We start from the raw sequence: 25,756 nt of genomic DNA, 5'->3' as shown, positions 1-25,756 counted from the left end.
ATAATAAAAATCATAATTAAAAAAATCAATATAAATTATTTAAATGATATATTTTAAAATAACTACTTTTATAATTAAAAAGAAAATACACAAGCCAAATCTCTTTCAAGAAAACCTTCTCCTCATAGGATTGTATCTTTTCAATAACATAACTCAAACTTATGTCATACGTATCCAATAGACAACATATGCAATTATTCTCTAAACAATATATACTAAACAACGCTGCATTACATCAAATCCTATTGACTTGTTGCATGTCGCTCAATAAAAATTAATCAGTTGTGATAATTCTATATTGGTTTTAAATATAAATCTTTTTTTAATTTATTTTTTACTCTGTATTATTATATCTATGTGGCAAGTATAGTATTGTTTTGTTTTTAATTGCATATTAATTTGTTTCTATCAAAAATTTATGTTACTTATTTATAGTTTACTATAGCTTAATATTAGGAATTCAATTTTTGTTATTTTTTATTATTATTTAAATTTATTTATTAGGCCGATAGGCCTTCCTTTGAATGAGTTTTTTTGTCTACCTTTTCTTTCTATGATTGACATCTGGCGTGCAACTCCAACTGGCATATGATTGACATCTGGCGTGCAACTCCAACTGGCATCTGGTTTAACCAAAACTGCTTTCCATTTCTGTTCCTCCTCTTTCCGCTTTCTGCTCTTCCTGTTCTCTTCCACGACCTGCTGCAATGTTTCCGGGCTCTTCCATGATGACGTCCAACTCCAACTGGCATCTGGTTTAACCAAAACTGCTTTCCATTTCTGTTCCTCCTCTTTCCGCTTTCTTCTCTTCCTGTTCTCTTCCACGACCTGCTGCAATAATGTTTCCGGGCTCTTCCACAACCTGCTGCAATAATGTTTCCGAGCTCTTCCACGACCTGCTGCCATAATGCTTTTGGTTTCTGCTGGAAGAGGAATCCTCTGTTAATTTCATAATTTATGGTTTGTTCCACGGTTCCGTTTACCATAATCAAAATGTCTCTGGTGTAGGGCATACGCTCAAAATTTCGAGCTTGCAAAACGATCAGTTACTGCAACTGAAGACAACTTGTGGATCTCTTCTTTACGAGCTCTAGGTAATGTTTAATGTTTCTTATATTTATTTCAACTAACCATGAAAAATATGCTATGGATTGTATAGTGGTTTGGTGGCTAAAAATCTGCTCAATTTTAGTTAATATGGGATGAAATGGGCGAGCCAGACGAGGAAAGAGATAAAATGTTGCTCCAGCTTGAACAAGAATGCTTGGAAGTTTACAGATGGAAAGTAGATCAATCAAATCAATCACGAGCTCAGCTTCACCAAGCTATTGCCGATTCCAAAGCAGAGCTCGCGTCCATTTATTCTACCCTTGGAGTTTCCCTACCATGCCTACACAGGTTAAAATAACAAGACCGAAAATATGCCTTTGCAGTTTATATCATGGTGTCATTTTGAATTTTAAATCTTACAAGACTCTGATATTGGTTTTACCTGCTCCAATTTAGGGAGACAGAAGAGCAGGGAGCCTGAAGGAGTAGCTGGAAGCGATAACTCCTCTGTTGGAAGAAATGCGTCGGAGAAGAGAGGAATGGATTCAGCAAATTTGGGATGTTAAAATGCAGATTTAGAAGATTTCAAATGAAATTTTGGGATGTGTAGAGCTTAGTTCATCTGCCATTTCAGTGGACGAAAATGATCTATCTCTTAGGAATTTTGAAGAATAACATAAGCAACTTCAATCGCTTCAAAGAGAAAAGGTAAGAATTACTACTGCTTCACTATTTTATTTTGTCTTATGCTTTTTCTAATAGCTGCAATGTGGGATAACCCTAAAGAGGGTTAGGATTTACCGAGTCTATTAGGGTATTTTATGGGTTTAACCATATTAGCTATGTTCCGAAAAACCAAAAATTTATATCAAGAAAGCAAGTTCAAGCTTACAAAAAATTAGTAAGAAAACGGTGATAAGATGTGTATTGTTGTATAAATTGCTTTGAAAAGATTAAGCTTGATGGAGCCAGTGCAGCGTGTTGTATCACTGTGGGATGGGTTTCATCTCATGCATAGAGCCGAAATTCATGAGGACCCAATTTTACACATTTATGATTTTAATGGGGTTTGAGTTTTGCTAACAAATCTATCATAGCCTTTAATTTTTAAATACTTTTAATTTTCTCAATTAATTCAAGTGTCTAAACCCCTTGTTTATTTGTAATCTCTGGATATGTCTTTTCAATTTGTGATATATCCTTTCGCCTTTGTTTTTTATGTATTTTTGTGTATCTGATCTGTTCTTTTGCCATTTGTTTTTGATGTAGAGTGAGCGTCTCTACAAAGTCATCGAATTTGTCAACACAATCAATGGATTATGCTCTGTCCTTGGCTTGGATTTTGTACGTACAGTAACAGATGTGCATCCAAGCTTGGATGAGTCTGAACAATCCAAGAGCATTAGTAATGACACTGTTGATAGGTTGGCTGCGACAATTCAAACATTGCGAGAAGAAAAAAAAAACGAATGCAAAAAGGTTATTTTCATGAGATTGCCCATGCAATTTGTTTACCCCTTGTTTTGTTGGTTGCTATTACCCTGATCTGTATTGCAACATAATGTGGTGCATTGGGCTAATTCTTTTTATTTTTCCATATCTCCAGCTTCAAGATTTGGCCACGACTATGTTGGAGCTTTGGAATCTAATGGACACCCCTATGGAAGAGCAACGGATGTTCCAGAATGTCACCTGCAACATTGCAGCTTCAGAGCATGAAATATGTTCTCCCAATGCCCTGTCTATGGAATTTATTAACCATGTAGGCTTGAGAAATTTGGATGATCCTCTGCATGCATGCATGCAATATTTATGCATATTGATGTGGTGCAAGCCAACTTGTTTGTTTAGATTCTTAGTCAAATTATGATGATACAGGTTGAAGCAGAGGTTTCAAGACTTGAGGAGCTAAAAGGAAGTAAGAAGAAGGAGCTTGTTCTTAAGAAGCGAACAGAGTTAGAAGAAATTTGCAAGAGAATACATCTCATTGATGAAAGTAATACTACGCTGGACAAGTCAATTGCCTCCATGGATTCTGGTAAGTTCTCTTGGGTATTGTTTCTTTTACTGCTCAATTCTGGTAATATCTTTTCATGGTATATACTTAAACAATAATAATTTATTGCAGGGAGAACATATCTTTGATAAAATTATTGGAGTAATTCCTATCTGTTTGGTGATACTTATTTGCTTTCCTTTTATTTGTTCACAAGGTTAGTTGACCCTTCTGAGCTTCTTGAGAGCATTGAAGAGAAAATTGCAAAGACTAAAGAAGAGGCATTTAGCAGGAAAGAAATCTTAGAAATAATTGAAAAATGGTTAGCTACCTGTGAAGAAGAGAGCTGGCTTAAAGATTATAACAAGGTAAGGAAGACAAGAACTAGAGATAGTGGAATTTTGTTGTCAGAATTTTCCTCATTGTGACACAAGCGTGTGGATATTGATAACTTTGACAGGATGAAAACCAGTACAATGCAAGCAGGGGTGCACACCTTACCTTGAAGCGTGCTGAGAGGGCACGGGCAGCTATTAGCAAGCTCCCTGAATTTATCACTCTGAGAGGAAGACCTCGATGTTACTTTGCCCTCGCTGCTAGATGCAGAGAAAACACTGAATGTTGAATTTATCACTCTGAGAGGAAGACCTCGATGTTACTTTGCCCCCGCTGCTAGATGCAGAGAGAAGATGAATGTATCTCTCTAAGGTTTCCTTGCCTGATTCCATCTCAGTTCTTGATCTTCATTCAAATAAATTGTATGGGTCTATAGAGAAACTCTTCAGTGACAATATCTCATATTCTTGCCCATCCCTAGGGGGATGCCTGGAGTTCATCAATTTGGCCAACAACGAGATCACAGGCAGGATCTCGGAGATCAATGGCGAGCGCATCATCAAGTGGCTGGACTTATCAGTTAATCGTTTGAAGGGCAGCGTTCCAACTTCGATCTCCATGTTAAAGAAAAATGAGCGCCTGGATTTCTCAAGAAATCGGATGGTGGACAAGATACCGAGGCCCATGGGTGAGCTAAAGGAGCTGAGATGGTTGGATCTATCATGGAACGGTTTCAAAGGAAAATTCCAGGGCATATGTTGGGTCTGAAGCATTTGAAGCATATGAATCTAAGAAACAATCGTCTTTGTGGCCAGATTCCACAAGCGAAACCCTTAACTGTTTTCCCGGCTTCTGCTTATGCTCACAATGATTGCCTCTGTGGGTCTTCCTTCCTACAAGAACCAAAAGCTTTGATCATGGTGGCCTTTAAGCAAAAATTAATTAGTGGGTCTGGTACAACGTCTCATTGCAATTGATATTCATTATTTTAGAGAAAATTTAAATGATGAATAGTCATTGCTGCTTGCCAGTGAGAGGGCCGACGCTTTCGCTTTAAGTAGATATGTAGGTCTGGTAAATGTTGGTAGCATTTCATACCAGAGCCCTTTCCTCAAAATTGGAACTGCATTTAATAAAAATTAAATTTATATTTCATTGTTTATGCCTCTCCATCAGAGGCGAGGATGTTTTTTGAAACATGCACTGAATTTTACTATACTGACCATAGTACTTAGTCCTGAGATAACATCGATAAGGATGAAAATATCGATGTCAATAATTTTGTACTTAGTCTTGAGATAACATCGATAAGGATGAAAATATTGATGTAAATAATTTTGTATGAAAGTGAAGTGAATCCTGCAATGCGCATATATAGAGCCATTAAGTGATCTAAAATGTGGTAGGTAGATTAATTCCACAAAAACAATTGTTGAACTTTAGACTCTCTCAATCCTCTCTTAAGGTGATATGTGAGGAGATGCCAACCTGAAGGAAATATGCTACATGTCACTACTGGAATTGAAAAATGAAAAATTAGAAATGGAATTTCTTGAAGAGTTTCATGATTTGATTTTCTCAATCAGTGGTGTAGGCTTCTCTAAATCTATGGATCTCATTTTTGGTGCAGTCAATTTTATGGAAAGACCATGCAAAGTTCGCAGCATTTGCTTAAGAAGTACTTTTATGGAAAGACCATGCAAAGTTCACAGCATTTGCTTAAGAAGTACTTCCTAGCTGTATGAATTATACAGTTTGTCAGAGCTTCATAGTGACAATGGTCTGCACTGTCCATTGTGAACAAATAATGAGTAGAAATATTAAAAAGATTTATGAATAATTAAGTAAATGAAATATCAAAATTGTATCTTACTTGGGACAAGCACACATAGATTTGATACAAACTGCTCATTTTTAAATAAATTCAAAACATATTAAAAATATATATTTATATATAAAGAAATATTTCTCAACCTTTCTTTAAAATATTTCTTATTGCACTGCACTAGTGTGGCAGGTTTCACGAAGAATATGAATCAATGTTGGAGAAGAGTTACAATTGTGGAAGCATATGTTTGTGTAAAAGTTAACCAATACCCAAATTGACAATACAATTGAGATTTTAATATATATATATATATATATATATATATATATATATATATATATATATAATTTAGACTGTAGATGTTATGTGGTTTCCAATATTCATTATTTTCTATTTTTAATATTTTTTAGAAAAATACTTGTACTTTTTAATCTTTTATAGAAATTCAACAATTCCAACTTCATAAATCTATTGGCCTCTCTTTGTACCTTTTGGGACAATTGCTGGTTTATAAAGTGATTAATTGTCTTATTATCAGTGGTTGTTTAGTAACTTCATTTATGTTAGTTACTATTTTTTCATTTATTTTATTTTTTTTAATTAAACTTTCTTATTTTTATTATTTATTTCTTCTTTTCTATTATTTCCATTTCCATTTGTATGACTTGTAGCTTTTCTTTTATATTTTCAATTTAAAATGACTTATTATTATATTAAAAACATATTTTAATAAATTTAATTATAAAAAATTATATATATTAATAAAAAATAAAATATATATATATATATATATATATATATATTAAAATGTATATATATTAATATTAGATCTGTAAAAGACCTAGTGGACCCCAAGAATATGAAGGGTGTTTACGTTATCCCATGCCCTTGTGGGACTCCCTAAATTGCTGAGACTGGTCGCTCGATTAATCAAAGGATTCATGAGCATGCGGTTGACATCAAGCATGGTAGGACCCGCTCCTCTGCTTTGGCGGAGCATGTAGATAAATCTAAGCATCACATCTGCATTGAGGAGTTCCAAGTCATTGGTAAAGTTAGTCATTTCCATCATCGTAAATTGAGGGAGGCCCTAGAAATTGAAAAAAGACCCAATAATTTGAATAGAGATGATGGTTGGAATATAAGTAGAAGTTGGATCCCTATCTTGTCCTCCTAGTTTTTTAGGCTTCTTTTTGGGATTTATTTTGTTTGTTTGTTTATCTATGTAGGTATTGACATCCTTTTTATAGTATTTGTTGTTGATTTATTCTTCATTAGAGTTTATTTTCTTGATCCTTCGTGTTTTTTAATGTATTTTATCATCTTATTCGTTCTTAACTCCTTTTAGTATTTTTGTTATTTGTTTAATGGGCCTAAGCCCCATATTTTATTGTTGACCCCATTTTATTTATTTATTATTTTCTCTTTGGATATATATATATATATATCTGTTTTTATTTATTGTATTTCCATTGGTTATTTTATTTATCAAATGATCTTGTCTCTTACATTCTTAAAGAGATGCAGAGATTCATCAATTATTCTTATCATTCTCTGAAAAGCCGGCACAATAATCAAATATATATCTGTCGGCTAAACATTTCATACATCTGTATATATATGGAAAAATGAGACCAGTCTTTCAATAATCTTTCACATCCTGAAGATGAACCACCGTTGCTGGTTCGAAACGTTCTTAATGAAAAAGAAGATTGACCTTACATTATTAAAGAGATGTAGAGATTCATCAATTATTCCTATCATTCTCTGAAAAGTCAGCACAATAATCAAATATATATCTGTCACCTAAACATCTCATACATCTCTATATATATGGAAAAATGAGACCAGTCTTTCAATAATCTTTCACATCCTGAAGATGAACGACCATTGCTGGTTCGGAATGTTCTTAACGAAAAAGAAGACTGACCTTACATTCTTAAAGAGATGCAGAGATTCATCAATTATTCCTATCATTCTCTGAAAAGCCAGCACAATAATCAAATATATATCTGTGGGCGAAACATCTCATACATCTCTATATATATGGAAAAATGAGACGAGTCTTTCAATAATCTTTCACATCCTGAAGATGAACCACCATTGCTGGTTCGAAACGTTCTTAACGAAAAAGAAGACTGACCTTACATTCTTAAAGAGATGCAGAGATTCATCAATTATTCCTATCATTCTATGAAAATCCAGCACAATAATCAAATATATATATCTGTCGGCTAAACATCTCATGCATCTCTATATATATGGAAAAATGAGACCATCCTTTCAATAATCTTTCACATCCTGAAGATGAACCACCATTGTTGGTTCGAAATGTTCTTAACGAAAAAGAAGACTCTCCTTACATTCTTAAAGAGATGCAGAGATTCATCAATTATTCCTATCATTCTCTGAAAAGCCAGCACAATAATCAAATATATATCTGTCGGCTAAACATCTCATACATCTCTATATATATGGAAAAATGAGACCAGTCTTTCAATAATCTTTCACATCCTGAAGATGAACCACCGTTACTGGTTCGAAACGTCAATAAAAAAGAAACCTAATGCAATGTAATCATGAAACTCACAGAAACCTCAAAGACAAAATACTCACCCAATATGGAAAGGAGATAATGAAAGAAGTTCGCAAATTTGAACGACACAGATTGCTCTTAACGAAAAAGAAGATTGACCTTACATTCTTAAAGAGATGCAGAGATTCATCAATTATTCCTATCATTCTCTGAAAAGCCAGCACAATAATAAAATATATATTTGTCGGCTAAACATCTCATACATCTCTATATATATGGAAAAATGAGACCAGTCTTTCAATAATCTTTCACATCCTGAAGATGAACCACCATTGCTAGTTCAAAACGTCGATAAAAAAGAAACCTAATGCAATGTAATCATGAAACTCGCAGAAACCTCAAAGACAAAATACTTAACCAATACGGAAGGTAGATAATGAAAGAAGTTCACAGATTTGAACAACACAAATTGCTCTTAACGAAAAAGAAGACTGACCTTACATTCTTAAAGAGATGCAGAGATTCATCAATTATTCCTATTATTCTCTGAAAAGCCAGCACAATAATCAAATATATATCTGTTGGCTAAACATCTCATACATCTCTATATATATGGAAAAATGAGATCAGTCTTTCAATAATCTTTCACATCCTGAAGATGAACCACCGTTGCTGGTTCGAAACGTCGATAAAAAAAAAACCTAATGCGATGTATCCGCAAGATAATCTACATGATCTTGTCTTGATTAGGGTCTTCCCTCGTTTTTATAATTTTTGACTCCCCTCCTTTAAAGTTTGACTATGATTATTTATTTATTTATTTATTTATTTATTTATTTTAAATATTATTTCTCAAAAACTAGTTGTTTAATATTGCAGTTACTTATTAATATTTGTTTTTAATAAATTAATAAACTAATATCACAGTTTAAATATTATTTTTCAAAAACTAGTAATATTTGGTTTTAATAAATTAATTTAAATATTATTTTTTAAAAACTAACCATTTAATATCGTTGTTACATATTAATATTTTAATAAATTAATAAACTAATATCATTATTTAAATATTATTTTTGAAGAGCTAGTAATATTTGGTTTTAATAAATTAATTTAAATATTATTTTTCAAAAACTAGTCGTTTAATATAGCGATTACCTATTAATATTTTTAATAAATTAATGAAATAATATCATTATTTAAATATCTTTTTTTTCAAAAACTAGGCATTTAATATAGCCGTTACTTAATAATATTTGTTTTTAATATATTAATAAATTAATATTATAATTTAAACATTATTGTTCAAATATAGCCGTTTCTTGAAATTATGTCTTTACATTGCTCTCTATTTAAGCCGTTGCCATGGTCTTCCTCTTCATCTGGTCCTCATGATGAACCATACTTGTTGGTTCAAAAGGTGTTGGCCAAAAAATTTTGTCATATGATTTCTACCGAAAAACTTTGCTTAATTCATTATGGATCACAAAAACTTGAATACAGAAAATAAATAATATTAATTAAGCATATTTTTAAATCTTTAATAATAGTATTTAACACTATAATATTTTATTAATTATTCTATTTTTTGTTTATTGTTTTCTAATTTAATTAAATTATATTTAAACTAATGTTCACATACTAACTACTAGATCTTGTTTTAGTCCTATGGTTTTTTATTTTACTTGTGAACAAAGTTCTAGGTCTTCCCGCTTTTAAAGTCTATGTGGACACAGACATGTACAGTTTACTATTGACTAAACCAAAAGTGTTCTGCCGATTTCGGTGGAAGAAATGATCGCTGGAAATACAGTCTCTCGGCCCAGTGCTCACGAAGCTGTCCATGCTTTCAAAATGGCTGTTGTGCACCACAGAGACTGCGCCATAATTCTATTGAAAATGGCTGTTGACCTCAAAGACTTTGCCATTATTTTATTGAAAATGGCTGTTGACCTCAAAGACTTTATAATATAAAATCCCAATACTGCTTTTGTCGGCATCTTCCATAGGTTGAAATAATTTTATTGAAAATGGCTGTTGACATCAAAGACTTTATAATATAAAATCCCAATACTGCTTTTGTCGGCATCTTTCGTAGGTTTTTTCTTTCAAGCTTATCTATTGAAATGATTAATGCATGGAATAGTGAAGATTCAACGAAATTCATTTATTTGGGATCCGGGAGAGGGAAGGCGAAGGGAGGGAGGGATCCAAATTAAATTGTTGGACGTTTATGTTGAAAGCTAATTTAAATGACTAAGTTGATTTCTTTCGATTTAATCCACTTTCTTTAGTTATTTAACAAGACCTACGCTTTATCGTCTTTCGTTCCGTTGCTCATAGCGAGTCATTTTTGTCATCTCAACCCTGCTTCTATGTATATCATCTCATCTTCTCCCGATGGTTTTATATGTTCAAAGTCTTCCTCCTTTCCTGCCTCCACACCTATTCTTCATTATCTTTACTGCCTGCTGTGCTTCTCTATTCCCCTGCTCCTTATGCTTGGACGAACAATACCAGTATTGCCAAAATACTAATAAATGTGGGAGTATGAATATATCGTATCCTTTCGGTGTAGGGAATCGTGGTTGCGGCCTCCCTAGCTTACAGATCGACTGTGTGCAGAACTTCAGTCTAGTAATCGCAATTCAGGGACAGAATTACACAATACTAGATTTTTCCCACCATTATAAGATGTTCTCTATTGTCAGAGGTGAAAAGTGCAAATTCTTAGATGATCCCATTGACATGCAGATACCGCCTCCAAACCATACAGACACCGCTTTGAAAATTGGCAGAGAAAACTGGACTCTGAACGTGTACAAGTGCAATAAACAGGATCAATTGGACCACTCAAGAATGCTTAAAGGGAAATGCAATTCTAGTGTCTCTTACGGTTTGTATGACAATGGGAGTTTGATCCTGGGATGTTCTAGGAGACAAGTAACAGTTGATGTGGGATTGATGCAACTGGTTTACAATGATACAAAGAGAGATGAAAGCTGTAGATCATGTGAAGCAAGTCGGGGGATATGTGGTTACCGTCAGAACACTTCGGATTCAACTGCACCGTTCGTGTGTTATTGCAAGGATGGACCCCGTACGGACAAATGCCAGGGCCACGGTATGCTCTATTTTTAAATTTCGCAGAACTACTTGGAACTGCTAGTTCAGTTAATGATGTTATGAGTTGAATTTATTCAGGGCTATTATAGGTGCAAGTATATAACCCATCTTGATCTCTTTCATTTGAAGGTTCTAATATTTAATATCAATGGTTGAATTGAAATCAAAACATCTAGAACAAGAAGATATTATTATCTGTATATGTCAATCCTTCCCGTTACTTACGATAATTGTGTTATCGCTGCGCTACAGGTCCCCGAACACCCATTATAATAGGTAAATTTTTCCTTCTCACTCTCTCCGTTTTAACCCTACCGTGAATTGATTGCATATTCTAGTCTGGGTTGGACGATCTGATTGATATCAATCTCTTCCTTCCACCGCAGGTTGCTCTGTTGGAGGAGCTGCGCTGGTAGCAGTACTGTCCTTAGCTTATCACCTCAATAACAGAAAACGTCCTCCTAGCGGGGCTCTTCCTATACATTTGCCTGGGCGTGAGATGGGCAAGTTGCCCATATTTTCTTACGAGGCACTTCGTGATTCTACAAATTGCTTTCACGAGGAGAACAAACTTGGTGTTGGAGGGTTCGGGTCGGTCTATCTGGGGAAACTTTGGGACGGACGTATGGTTGCCATAAAGAGACTTTATCAGGATAACTCTAGGAGACTCGAGCAGTTCATCAACGAGGTGAAGATATTTTCGACATTGAGTCATCCACACATCGTTCGTCTTTATGGCTGCACCCCTGCAGACAGTCCAGAGCTGCTGCTCGTATACGAATTTGTCCCAAATGGAACCCTGGCCGATCATCTTCATGGCGATCGTAAAGCTCCCAAGGGATCACTACCATGGAATAGTCGCTTGAGCATTGCTATTCAAACTGCCCAGGCCTTGGCTTTCCTTCACGCCCTTGATCCTCCTATGATCCACAGAGATGTGAAATCCTCTAATATTCTCTTAGACGAGAATTTGGATATCAAATTGGCTGATTTTGGCCTTTGCAGGCTTGTTCCTCTGGATGCGTCACATGTCACTACTATCCCACAAGGCACGCCAGGGTATGTTGACCCAGAGTACTATCAATGCTATCAGCTGACTGAGAAATCCGATGTCTACAGCTTCGGGGTCGTTTTGGTGGAGATAATCTCTGCCAAAATAGCGATGGACATAAATCGGAACAGAAGGGAAATAAACCTTGCTAACTTGGCGATAACCAAGATTCAGGAAGGGGCTTTGCATGAACTAGTGGATCCGCAACTGGAGATTGAAGTGAATCATGAGATGAAGGTAATGGTAAGAGCAGCAGCAGAATTGGCGTTCAGATGCCTGGCGTCAGAGAGGGATGACAGACCGGATATGGAGGAAGTTGTTGCTCAGCTTGACAAAATCAGATGTTCCAGTGGCGCGTCAACTGGTCCAGGTGGAGAACAGTTGTGCTCGTTTTCCAACATCAAACAGCAAAGCACAGTGCCGTTATCTCCCATCTCTGTGCAGGACAGGTGGGCCAGTATAAGCTCCACTCCAAATATCAGCACAGAAACTTTAGAGTCAAATCTGCAACTTTAGGCTTTAGGCTTTACGGTAATACATTCTGACATTTAATACTCTACTTATTGTTTTTTAATTTTGTAATGTCTTATCACTTTTTAATAATAGTGTGAAATCTTATCTTTAATGTTAATATAGATTAGTTTTCCCATGGAGCCATCGATAATCCCAAAACACGGCGATTTGGCATTGCCCGCTTGAACGACTATGTCCGCGTTTATCACATAAATTATTTATGTGGATCCGTAAATCATGGAATTGGTGAATTAGTTTTTGTTTTCAATAATAAAAACAAGAGTAGTTGGGTGACAATGACACCAGAGTAGTGGGGGTGACAGTGTCATTGTTTTTGTTTTTTTAATACTATATAATTCTGGTTTTGAAATTTAGATTTTTTGAATTAATATTTAACATTTTATTTTACATTTCAAAATTATGATTTCCATAGGATCTTTACCACTTAAATTTATATAAGTGATCCTTACCCAAATTTTAAAAGAATATTGAAGAAAAAACATACCAAAACATTTAACTAAACATAGAAAATCATACTAGAGATTTCGTTATTTCGTTATCTTCAAGTCTAAAAACTAATCGGGGGCATTCAATCCTTTATTAAAATGGAAAGCAAAACAAAGGTGTGTTCGAAATCACCGAGCTCAAGTAAACCGTGTGGTGACGAAGTTGAGACCTAATCATAGTCGGCAAGGCGAAGCCTCCTCCTATGAAAACTCATGATGCATGTATCTTTAATAGGCACAATACATTTTGTATCATACCTGCTTCAAATCATACATTAGTAATCAATAGGCGAAGCCTCCTACTATGAAAACACATGATGCATGTATCTTTAACAGGCACAATATATTTTTGTGTCGTACGTTCTTCGCATCATAAATTAGTAATCAATAATGCAAAATAGAACTGGCATCATGTCTATATTTTGCATGGCTGTATGACAACACATCACTGAGTGCCAAATGATTAAAAGGAGAGGGAACTAGCTCACACATAACATTGAAGTAAAACTATGGATAGAACAATACATATTCCATATTTAGTTTTAGTGATGAACACATTCCTCATGTAAAAGCAAAGTATGTAATGGTAAAAAAAAGCTAATAATGCGCTGAAGGTCGCTTTTTCTTCCATGAATTGACCAATTAATAATCAAATTTTACAAATGTGCAATAAAAAACGTGACCACATTACGTTTTCAGAACAAGATGCATCTTCTTATATCACCACGACACATTGTAAGCTTCAGTAAAATGTCTTGATGTGTCAAAAGGGGGTGCTCTGTTGGCAGTGACTATGGCGGTTGAGTGGAAATGACTATGGGATCAATTGTTGATGGGAAGAGCGCTTGGAATAAAATTCTGGTTTTATATATAAACAGGGGGAAAGAGAACCTCGAGTTCAATAAACATAGGTATCATTATTATGCATGGATTATTTCGAATGAACTTAACAGACTGTTGCCAATGGAGGGGTCACTTCTTGCTCTTTTGACCAGGCTTGATGAGTAACAATATGAAAATAACGATTCGACAGTACTCAACGAAGATAATTTTAATGCCATAAGAAACAGACTTGGATTATTTTGGATGAACTTAACAGAATGTTGCCAATGGAGGGGTCACTTCTTGCTCTTTTGACCAGGCTTGATGAGTAACAATATGAAAATAATGATTCGACAGTACTCAACGAAGATAATTTTAATGCAATAAGAAATAGTCTTACCATATACATATATATATACTGAAACATAAGGTGGTGGCATAAAGCAAGCTTAATATTCCCAATAAATGAACAAAGAAAAAAAGTGCAGTGAACGTAAAAGATATAAAGCTAGGGCCTATAAAAATGGAGGATATCTTACTATGCGACTTATTTATCGACTTCAAATGTCTAGTGAGCATGGCAATCATTGACAAAATGAGACTCTTGAGGTTTTTGGATGTAAACTGATTCCCTTGACATAACGAGATTGAGGGGTAGTCTCGAAGGGTTATTTCAGACTGACTGTTAAGTAATTCTTTTACACACTTGTGACATAAAAAGGCTATGGGGGAAGAGTATGATATTAACCAGAATTCGTCACAGAGGTGAGTAGTCTCTGTGGAATAATATATATATATATATAGAGGTTCTTTCTTGATAAGTGTGGCTTGAATACGTCAATAATATAATTTCTATAATAACTAATAGAAGTTATAGAGTTAAACATAATGGAACTCTTTTGTTAATTCAGGGTTTAAGCGTGTTCATACTTGCTCACTACAAATACATCAGAGTGTGTCCCATTATATAACTATGAGATTAACAAGAATTCGTCATAGAGGTGAGCAGTCTGTGTGGAATTATTTATATATATATATATAATATTCTCTCGTGATAAGTGTGGTTTGAACACGTCAATAATATAATTCCTATAATAACTCATAGAAATTACAGAGTTTAACACAATGGAACTCTTTTGTTAATTTAGGCCAGTGTGTCCCATTATATAACTATGGGATCATTAGACTTGATGGACATAACAACATGGAAGATACACTTAGTGGCTCTGCTGCAACTCATTTACATTGGAAAACAATTACTTTTAGAACAGCTAGTAACTCGTGCATAGATCTAAGAAATGCAACTCAACAAACCTATCACATTACTAGACACTTCCATTTCTACATTATTCTAACATCCCCCTTAATGGAGAAATGGATTTGCTACAATACATAACAATGCCTGCTGGTCTGTCTCAGCTAGGCTTACAAATATGACTCAAACATTTCATTTTGACTTTTTTTGCTTCAACATATTGATGAAATTTCTTCTTGGACTTGTTGCTCCAAACTCTAATGCTTTCAGCCCGTTCAATATTCTTCTTACTCGAGATCATGAACTTTGGATATTGCTTTTTCTTGTAACTAGGATGATGCCAATCCATTTCAACTCTTTTCTTAACAAGTATATCTTCATCATAAATAGTTTCCTGTTTACTTGATTGTTGTGTCATCAGTTCATAATAATATCTTATTTCCTCTTGGCTAGAATATATCAAAATACCATGAAATTCTTCAAATATATCTACGACTGTTTCCATTTCTATATCATCTAAATTATTTATTGATTTACCATTTTGATCATTTTCAAGAGCCTTCACCATTAAGCATGTAACGCGGGCTGCATCTTTTAGACCTTCATCAATCTGTTCAAAGGAATTTTGAAGTCATTCTTCAATAAGCTTTATCTGGTCATCATAATCAGTTTTGGCATCTTCAAGCTTTCTTTTCCCTTGAATTGCTGCTACAATTTCCTCTTCATATCCTTCCACTTGATTATCAACAACAAACAATAGTTTATCAATCAATTTTTTTTCAAATATAACTTGCAATTCATTTTCATAAAACAAATATCCATCATCAAATTTAATTGCAAATTCATTTATGGATCATCCACAACTTTTTCCTCTGCAATCTCATTAGTTTTCTTACTGCATTTCATTTCCACCCTAGCACCATGATACTTTCTCCTAAACTGTTTAAATCATCTTCGGAATTGTTTAATTTTACTTTTCCTACCCTTGCTCCTGTTTTGGAGCAACAATTCTACTGTTAGATTTGAAGAGCTTTGGAAAACAAAATGTCAATGCCAGCAAGCTACGATTATGGAGGTCGTTGCACTCTTTCCTTCTCTTGAGTCTATGGCTGTCCAACATAGGCAACACACAACGCCATGAAGGCTCAGATTGTTCCGCTGCCCCACACCATTCTCACAATATGGGCAATCTGCACTCATGCACGACTTTGTCCACTCAGCCCACCCAGCAAAGCAACTCTTCATTCGCTCCCTTTAGCCACAAAGTCAACTTTAGAAGTGACCCTTACAAATCTCAATACCACTCCATTGATGCGACCGGTCATCGTGCCCTCAGCTCAAATGGCAGGACAGGTTTCTCACGTTCTATGGCATTAACAAGAACATAGTCCACAACTGCTTCCACGCAATCTCATGACAATCACAAACTTATGACGCCCTCTATGTCATGGACAAATCCAATGACTCTCTCTTACTGTAATAGATGTAGATCCCAACGCCTCATCGTTCCCGTCTGCATCGCAAATCTTATGGAAAATGTTGAAATCCACATCACTTAGCTTCTCCTCATGCCACAATTTACTCTGATTCACAGGTAGTGATGCCAGGCTAGCAAGGGGCACTCTCAAATTCACTACACCAAGTTTGATGTACAATGGCTGGGAAGAAGGCACCAACCAAAACTCATCATCATGAGCACAATCATCAACAGTTATCTCCTTCTTCTCACTGATATGAAACTCTACTACAGAGGTATTTTCCACTGGGAATTCATAGCAACTAGTGGATCCGCAACTGGAGATTGAAGTGAATTATGAGACGAAGGTAATGGTAAGAGCAGCAGCAGAATTGACCTTCAGATGCCTGGCGTCAGAGAGGGTTGACAGACCGGATACGGAGGAAGTTGTTGGTCAGCTTGAGAAAATCAGACGTTCCGGTGGCACGTCAACTGGGCCAGGTGGAGAACAGTTGTGTTCGTTTTCCAACATCAAACAGCAAAGCACAGTGCCGTTATCTCCCATCTCTGTGCAGGACAGGTGGGCCAGTATAAGCTCCACTCCAAATATCAGCACAGAAACTTTAGAGTCAAATGTGCAACTTTAGGCTTTAGGCTTTACGGTAATACATTCTGACATTTAATACTCTACTTACTATTTTTTAATTTTGTAATGTCTTATCACTTTTTAATAATAGTGTGAAATCTTTTCTTTAATGTTAATATGGATTAGTTTTCCCATGGAGCCATCGATAATCCCAAAACACGGCGATTTGGCATTGCCCGCTTGAACGACTATGTCCGCGTTTATCACATAAATTATTTATGTGGATCCGTAAATCATGGAATTGGTGAATTAGTTTTTGTTTTCAATAATAAAAACAAGAGTAGTTGGGTGACAATGACACCAGAGTAGTGGGGGTGACAGTGTCATTGTTTTTGTTCTTTTAATACTATATAATTCTGGTTTTGAAATTTAGATTTTTTGAATTAATATTTAACATTTTATTTTACATTTCAAAATTATGATTTCCATAGTATCTTTACCACTTAAATTTATATAAGTGATCCTTACCCAAATTTTAAAAGAATATTGAAGAAAAAACATACCAAAACATTTACCTAAACATAGAAAATCATACTAGAGATTTCGTTATTTCGTTATCTTCGAGTCTAAAAACTAATCGGGGGCATTCAATCCTTTATTAAAATGGAAAGCAAAACAAAGGTGTGTTCGAAATCACCGAGCTCAAGTAAACCCTGTGGTGACGAAGTTGAGACCTAATCATAGTCGGCAAGGCGAAGCCTCCTCCTATGAAAACTCATGATGCATGTATTTTTAATAGGCACAATACATTTTGTATCATACCTGCTTCATATCATACATTAGTAATCAATAGGCGATGCCTCCTACTATGAAAACTCATGATGCATGTATCTTTAATAGGCACAATATATTTTTGTGTCATACGTGTTTCGCATCATAGATTAGTAATCAATAATGAAAAATAGAACTGGCATCATGTCTATATTTTGCATGGCTGTATGACAACACATCACTGAGTGCCCAATGATTAAAAGAGAGGGAACTAGCTGACACATAACATTGAAGTTAAACTATGGATAGAACAATACATATTCCATATTTAGTTTTAATGATGAACACATTCCTCATGTAAAAGCAAAGTATGTAATGGTAAAAAAAGCTAATAATGCGCTGAAGGTCGCTTTTTTCTTCCATGAATTGACCAAATAATAATCAAATTTTACAAATGTGCAATAAAAAACGTGACCACATTACGTTTTCAGAACAAGATGCATCTTCTTATATCACCGCTACAAATTGTAAGCTTCAGTAAAATGTCTTGATGTGTCAAAAGGGGGTGCCCTGTTGGCAGTGACTATGGCGCGGTTGAGTGGAAACGACTATGGGATCAATTGTTGATGGGAAGAGCCCTTGGGATAAACATTCTGGTTTTATATTTCGCAGGGGGAAAGAGAACCTCGAGTTCAATAAACATAGGTATCATTATTATGCATGGATTATTTCGGATGAACTTAACATAATGTTGCCAATGGAGGGGTCACTTCTTGCTCTTTTGACCACGCTTGATGAGTGACAATACGAAAATAAAGATTCAACAGTACTCAACGAAGATAATTTTAATGCCATAGACTTATCATATATATAGATATACATAATGTGGTGGCATAGAGAAAGCTTAATATTCTCAATAAAGATAAAATTGCAGACACTCAAAAATATATTCTATTATATTGAATGAGGAAATTACACACATATTTATACAATCAATAGTCTCAAGATAGGAATTCTATCTTAGACGTACAGTAGTGTGGTTGAAAGATTCTCTCAACCACACACTAAACTAGGAGAAACTAAATTCCTATTATGTGGGAACAAACTCCTCAAATGGAGAATTACAACCATAGACAAGTAGGAATTAATTATTTTTAACTCCCCTCCTTAATGACTACTTGTCATGATAGTCAAATCCACCACCGTCACGCGAATTGCATGTACTGAACCTCCAAAACACAATCTGCCTCCCTCAGACAGATCCACAACTTCTCTGATCTGCTTCCTCTCGCAAATCGTCAAACGAAGATGAGGATTCTCGCGGATCCCCTTGAAGGTGAATTGGCGCGATCTTTCCGTAAAATTCTGCACTAGTCTGATATTTTGGCGCGGTGGCGCTACTAATGGCCTAACAGACGCGCCAGTTGCAATCCTGGCGTGACTATCAGCACGAAAAGCGCGCCAATCCTCTGGATTCGAGCAAGGTGTTCTGCAGTCCACCTGCTCAATTGAGCACAAAGCTCTCGTGTACACACAGCCACAAAGGCACCTCAAGCCACAGAGGCGATTCTGCCACAAAGGCAAGCACTTCAGCCACAAAGACTCTATAGATGGTTTCTGGCTCACCACCAACCATCACATTACAGTGACAAAATATGGTTTCAGGCTGACCATAAACCATTACAAAGTGGTTTTAAGATCACCACGAACTTTCAGATGCCTTTAAAACTTACATTTCATTCCACATTTTGGAGTTTCTAGGTACATACAATGACCATTACAACAACTGGACTTGCTTATAACATGCTAGGGAGTCTATTCCACAAACCACACTAATTCAAACAAACATCTATTTTGTTGTCCACCATAAACGTTGTCGCTGCTCCTTTATCCCGTCTTTTCATAGTTCACATCTTGGGCATCTTTATCAAATAAATTCTTGGAACTCCATGCTTAACCTGTCATTCGTTAGAGCCGCGAATTCTAACAAAATAACTTTACCTACATTGAGTTAGCTAGGCTCAATAAGGCACAATAATTTTATCCATAATTCCAAGAAATAAAAAAAAAATAACTTTCAAATTAACAAAGCATCAAATTTCTCTATCTCTGCAGTCTGATAAATTCTGAAGCCCAAGTGCAACACTGAACACCATTCCAGCTCTAAAGACTTTGTCATTCCTCGCATTCAAGCTCAATCTGGACTCCCGGAACTCGATTCTGATCGTTGTTTGCTACCTCCTCCAGCTACAGCCAACATATCCCCCTTGGGATGGAACTGCTATGATAGAGCAGATGCCGTTTCCGCTATTGATTTTGTTCATAATCTACCGTGTAAGAATGTGCTCCACATCTTGGCACAAGAAATCTTGGAAGTTTACAGGACCAGATTCTTCACTCCAAAAATATTGGAAGAACCTTATAACCGGAGAGCGCTTGAAGACCTATAACATTACCTCGACATTCAGGAAAATTAGAGGCTAGAATAGAGGCAGCATGCTTAATCCAGAGCGAGTAGGCGCCTCAGATCCCTTGTTGCAAATCTATCAATTTCAGCCAACTCTTGGCCGGATTTCTTGATCGAAAAGCTGGGTAATGGCAAGGATCTTGGACTTGGAGAATTCATGAACGTTGGCTTCACTGCACCAATTTAAAAAAAATCCACTTAATTGATAACAAGTATCCATGCCAAGACCGGGATTTCATATTGGTACGCCTTCTCCCACTGGAGATTTGTGGAGATGTCCCTCACGAGCAGAGCAGACAGGTGCCGATAGGGTTTCAGCGACGTGACAGAGAGATGATTTCCATTCGTTGAATGCCTTTTCACAGACAGGGTATGCACGATGGGATTCTTCTCAAATAACGCTCTCTTCAGGCCCTGATTTGGACTGTCTACTCTCTCTGGCTCTGGCTGCATCTGTAGCCTGCTATCATTATCTCTACCTGTGGAGAGCACAGGATTCGAACTCTGGTCATTCACCCTCGTCCCCAAGCTATCCTCGAGTTTCAGGCTTCCGTGCCTGACGCCATGAGGCCAGGATTTGGTGCTCTGCGGTTCCAATCAGCGTATCTGGCAACCACTATCCAGCAGGCGGCACACAAACTCTGTCACACCACAGTTCTCCTTGTGCCACCGCTCGGCCCGCAGCTTGCTCGTCTGCTCGGCCTCCCAAACTACGCCACCGAAAGGCTTCACCAACGCAGAAATCAGAGATTCGCCCGAATCCAAATCTAGAGTCTCCTCCGCAGCTCGTATCTATTCCACTATACTGCCACAGATCACCTCGATGGACAAACAAAAAATTTAATAAAGCTATACACACTCAGTAATTTATTTCTCTATGCCCAGGAAGGGCCAGAGGCCCTTACGGGCTCTGAAGCTCTGATACCAAGATAAAATTGCAGACACTCAAAAATATATTCTATTATATTGAATGAGGAAATTACACACATATTTATACAATCAATAGTCTCAAGATAGGAATTCTATCTTAGACGTACAGTAGTGTGGTTGAGAGATTCTCTCAACCACACACTAAACTAGGAGAAACTAAATTCCTATTATGTAGGAACAAACTCCTCAAATGGAGAATTACAACCATAGACAAGTAGGAATTGATTATTTTTAACTAATAAATGAAAAATGAAAAAATGTGCAGTGAACGTAAAAGATTTAAAGCTAGGGCCTACAAAGATGGAAGATATCTTACTATGCGACTTATTTATCAACTTCAAATGTCTAGTGAGCATGGCAATCATTGACAAAATGAGACTCTTGAGGTTTTTGGATGTACACTGATTCCCTTGACATAACAAGATTGAGGGGTAGTCTCGAAGGGTTATTTCAGACTCACTGTTAAGTAATTCTTTTACACACTTGTGACATAAAAAGGTTATGTGGGAAGAGTATGGTATTAACAAGAATTCGTCATAGAGGTGAGCAATCTGTGTGGAATAATATATATATATATATATATATATAAAGAGTTCTCTCGTAATAAGTATGGTTAATAAGTGTGGTTTGAACACGTAAATAATATAATTCCTATAATAACTCATAGAAATTACAGAGTTTAACACAATGGAACTCTTTTGTTAATTTAGGCCAGTGTGTCTCATTATATAACTATGGGATCATTAGATTTGATGGATATAACAACATGGAAGATACACTTCGTGGCTCTGTTGCAGCTCACTTACATTGGAAAACAATTACTTTTAGAACACCTCGTAACCCGTGCATAGATCTAATAATACAACTCAACAAACCTATCACATTACTAGACACTTCCATTTTTACATTATTCTAACATCCCCCTTAATGGAGAAATGGATCTTCTACAATACATAACAATGCCTGCTCGTGTGTCTCGGCTAGGCTTACAAATATGACTCAAATATTTCATTTTGACTTTTTTTGCTTCAACATATTGTTGAAATTTCTTCCTGGACTTGTTGCTCCAAATTGTGATGCTTTCAACCCGTTCAATATCCTTCTTACTCCAGATCATGAACTTTGGATATTGCTTCTTCTTGTAGCTAGGATGATGCCAATCCATTTCAACTCTTTTATTAACAAGTATATCTTCATCATAAAGAGTTTCTTGTTTACTTGATTGTTGCGTCAGTTCATAATAATATCTTATTTCCTCTTGGCTAGAATATATCAAAATACCATGAAATTCTTCAAATATATCCACGACTGTTTCCATTTCTATATCGTCTAAATTATTTATTGATTTACCATTTTGCTCATTTTCAAGAGCCTTCACCATTAAGCATGTAACACCGGCTCCATCTTTTAGACCTTCATCAATCTGTTCAAAGGAATTTTGAAGCTATTCTTCAATAAGCTTTATCTGGTCATCATAATCAGTTTTGGCATCTTCACGCTTTCTTTTCCCTTGAATTGCTACTACAATTTCCTCTTCATATCCATCCACTTGATTATCAACAACAAACAATAGTTTATCAATCAAATTCTTTTCAAATATAACTTGCAATTCATTTTCATAAAAAAAATATCAATCATCAAATTTACTTGCAAATTCATCTATGGATCATCCACAACTTTTTCCTCTGCAATCTCATTAGTTTTCTTACTGCATTTCATTTCCACCGCAGCGCCATGATACTTTCTCCTAAATTGTTTAAATCATCTTGGGAATTGTTTAATTTTACTTTTCCTACCCATTGTTTTGGAGCAACAATTCTACTGTTAGATTTAAAGATCTTTGAAAAACAAAATGCCTATGCCAGCAAGCTACGATTATGGAGGTCGTTGCACTCTTTCTTTCTCTTGAGTCTATGGCTGTCCAACATAGGCAACACACAATTCCATGAAGGCTCAGATTGTTCCGCTGCCCCACACCACTCTCACAATATGGGCAGTCTGCACTCCTACACTTTGGCTGCACGACTTTGTCCATTCATCCCACCCGAACAAAGCAAGTCTTCATTGGCTCCCTTTAGCCACAAAGTCAACTTTAGAAGTGACCCTTAAAGATCTCAATACCACTTCATTGATGCGACCGGTCATCGTGCCCTCAACTCAAATTGCAGGGCAGGTTTCATAGTGCCACAAACAATCTCTTGTAATCAACCTTTCTCACGTTCTATGGCATTAACAAGAACATAGTCCACAACTGTTTCCACGCAATCTCACGACAATCACAAACTTATGACGCCCTCTATGTTGTGGACAAATCCAATGACTCTCTCTTACTGTAATAGATGTAGATCCCAACGCATCATTGTTCTCGTCTGCATCACAAATTTCATGGAAAATGGTGAAATCCACACCACTTAGGTTCTCCTCATGCCACAATTTACTCTGATTCACAGGCAGTGATGCTAGGCTAGCAAGGGCACTCTCAAATTCGCTACACCAAGTTTGATTTACAATGGCTGGGAAGAAGGCACCAACCAAAACTCATCATCATGAGCACAATCATCAACAGTTATCTCCTTCTTTTCGCTAATACGAAACTCTACTACACAGAGGTATTTTCCACAGGGAATTCATTTCAACTCTATAACATTGTCTGCTCGAGGAACCTAATATGGGGTTTTCCTTCCTTGATCGACAACAAAACACTCTAGATAATGCCTTTTCTATCAATGGCGCCAAGATCGGCCCTCGGGACAATGATTCCGATCTCAACCACTATTTCCGATCCCTTGGGACAATGATTCCAATCTAAACCACTATCTGTGATCCCTTGGGACAGAGTTTAACACATTGAAACTCTTTTTATTAATTCAGGCCTAAGCCTGCTTACACTGGCTCACTTTAAATACATCACAATGTGTCCATTATATAACTATGGGATCACTAGGCTAGATGGACATAACAACATGGAAGATACATTCTCTGATTCTACTACAACTTAGTTACATTGGAAAACAATTATTTCTAGATCAACACCTCGTAACTCGTGCCTATATCTAAGAAAACAATTCAACAAACCTATCAAATTACTAGACACTTCCATTTCTACATTATTCTAACAACAACCATTCAAATCTGGGAAAACCGAAGGTATTCACTGCCAAAAATGGAGGAATATGGTGCCTTTTTGTGCTTAGGATGGCTTGAAAGACAAACAAAATTCAACGTATATTGAGCTAATGCTTTTCATAGTGGGAATAATGGAAGAAAGTAGCGAGTGATGAGGGTTAACCCATTGCAACTCTACAAACAATAAAATTTAGAGCTATAATATTGATCCTATTGTCATTTTGAAATTTTCTAAGAGTGCAAATAATAATATTCATACCTTCTCCCCAATTTTTTTTTTTGGTGTACAGATTCACAGTTGCACACCATTGTTGCATTGAGGCACTCGTTCTTGATCGGTTTGAGGAATATTCAACATGCATTTTTGGGCCTTGCCTCAACTATGCCGCTGAAAATGAAACTACCAATCTCATTCAAGCACGAAAGGGCCCAAGAATTGGCTTCAGATTCCGAAGAGGTATCAAGTATTAACTGTGAAAGTTGTCCCAATGTTAAATTTCGGTATTGTTTCACTTAAGTCTTTCCACGTCTAGGTGCGACGCTACATTGAAATTGAGTCAAAGTTAATGCATTTGTCATGACGGAGCATTATGTGGCAACACTGGTTGAGATATTATTCTCATTGTCGTGAGTTGACAGTCAGTTGTCATATATTTGATTATGTTGTCTGCTAGGTGTCATAGACAGTTCAATTTTACTTGATTTCTACTCCATAAGTATCTAGTTTTAATTCAGTGATTTATTATTAATGTTTACAATGTAATCTATTTAACCATTTTGAATAATGAGAATAGCAATCTCTGCTCTATTTTTCGGTTTCATTCTTTGTCATGGTATCAAAACTTAGCCTACATGAGACTCCTTAAGAGCAACATGAACAAAAAAGATTATACTCAGACGGTAGCCGAAATAATATACCCTAAAACCTTGAAATCACGGTTATTAATGCACACACAATTCACCAAATCCACGTTAGTACAAAGCGTTACTAACGCTCAACAGTTAAATGAGAAGTCGTGTTAGTACACCACACTTAAACACTTCTCCACACGCGTTTTGTAACAGCAATGCGTTTTCTAACAGCAGCACCTACGTTAATGTGATTACGACGTGCCAAAGATTCATTAAGATACCATCGTTATTTTTTTTATTCCGGTAAAAGATAACCTAACCACTAGGTCAATGTTATAATTGAAAGGTCCTTTCAACAAAATTTTTCAAAGGTGCATGATTTTTTAAGGTTCACGATTAGAAGTGTTCCTTATTTTAATGAATTCTCAATTTTTAATGAGTCTCCTTTTATATTCACGTTAATGAAACCCCATTTTAAAAGTTTTTTTATTATTAAAAAAAATTGTTTTTAATCCTCATTTAAAAGAGAATTTAAAACAAAAAGGTGTA

At 35.9% G+C, this 25,756-nt stretch overlaps 1 protein-coding gene and 1 pseudogene across 3 annotated transcripts; both read left to right on the top strand.

The window, feature by feature from the left end:
• The first annotated feature begins 907 nt into the window (after positions 1–907).
• LOC149234257 (65-kDa microtubule-associated protein 3-like) lies at positions 908–3,671 on the top strand (annotated as a pseudogene).
• Positions 3,672–9,952: 6,281 nt separating this feature from the next.
• Positions 9,953–25,034, top strand: LOC149234256 (LEAF RUST 10 DISEASE-RESISTANCE LOCUS RECEPTOR-LIKE PROTEIN KINASE-like 1.2). Of its 3 annotated transcripts, XR_016268211.1 has the most exons (5): positions 9,953–10,870; positions 11,125–11,148; positions 11,259–12,454; positions 16,614–17,137; positions 24,646–25,034. XR_016268211.1 is itself a non-coding variant. In XM_089461135.1 (4 exons), the coding sequence occupies exons 1-3, from the start codon at positions 10,147–10,149 to the stop codon at positions 12,437–12,439; spliced, it is 1,929 nt and encodes a 642-aa protein (XP_089317261.1). In that variant the 5' UTR covers positions 9,953–10,146; the 3' UTR covers positions 12,440–12,454; positions 24,646–25,022. The 3 variants fall into 3 exon arrangements, 2 of the variants coding, with proteins under 2 accessions (XP_089317261.1, XP_089317262.1); XM_089461135.1 differs by lacking the exon at positions 16,614–17,137 and having other exon boundaries at positions 24,646–25,022; XM_089461136.1 differs by lacking the exons at positions 16,614–17,137; positions 24,646–25,034 and adding an exon at positions 12,560–12,692.
• Positions 25,035–25,756: the final 722 nt, after the last annotated feature.

This window comes from Pinus tabuliformis, chromosome 8, assembly GCF_031772625.1.
Source record: "Pinus tabuliformis cultivar Carrire ecotype Pingquan chromosome 8, CPIR1, whole genome shotgun sequence".
In the NCBI taxonomy this organism is placed as follows: Eukaryota; Viridiplantae; Streptophyta; class Pinopsida; order Pinales; family Pinaceae; genus Pinus; species Pinus tabuliformis.
This window is presented reverse-complemented; position numbering and strand designations above follow the sequence as displayed.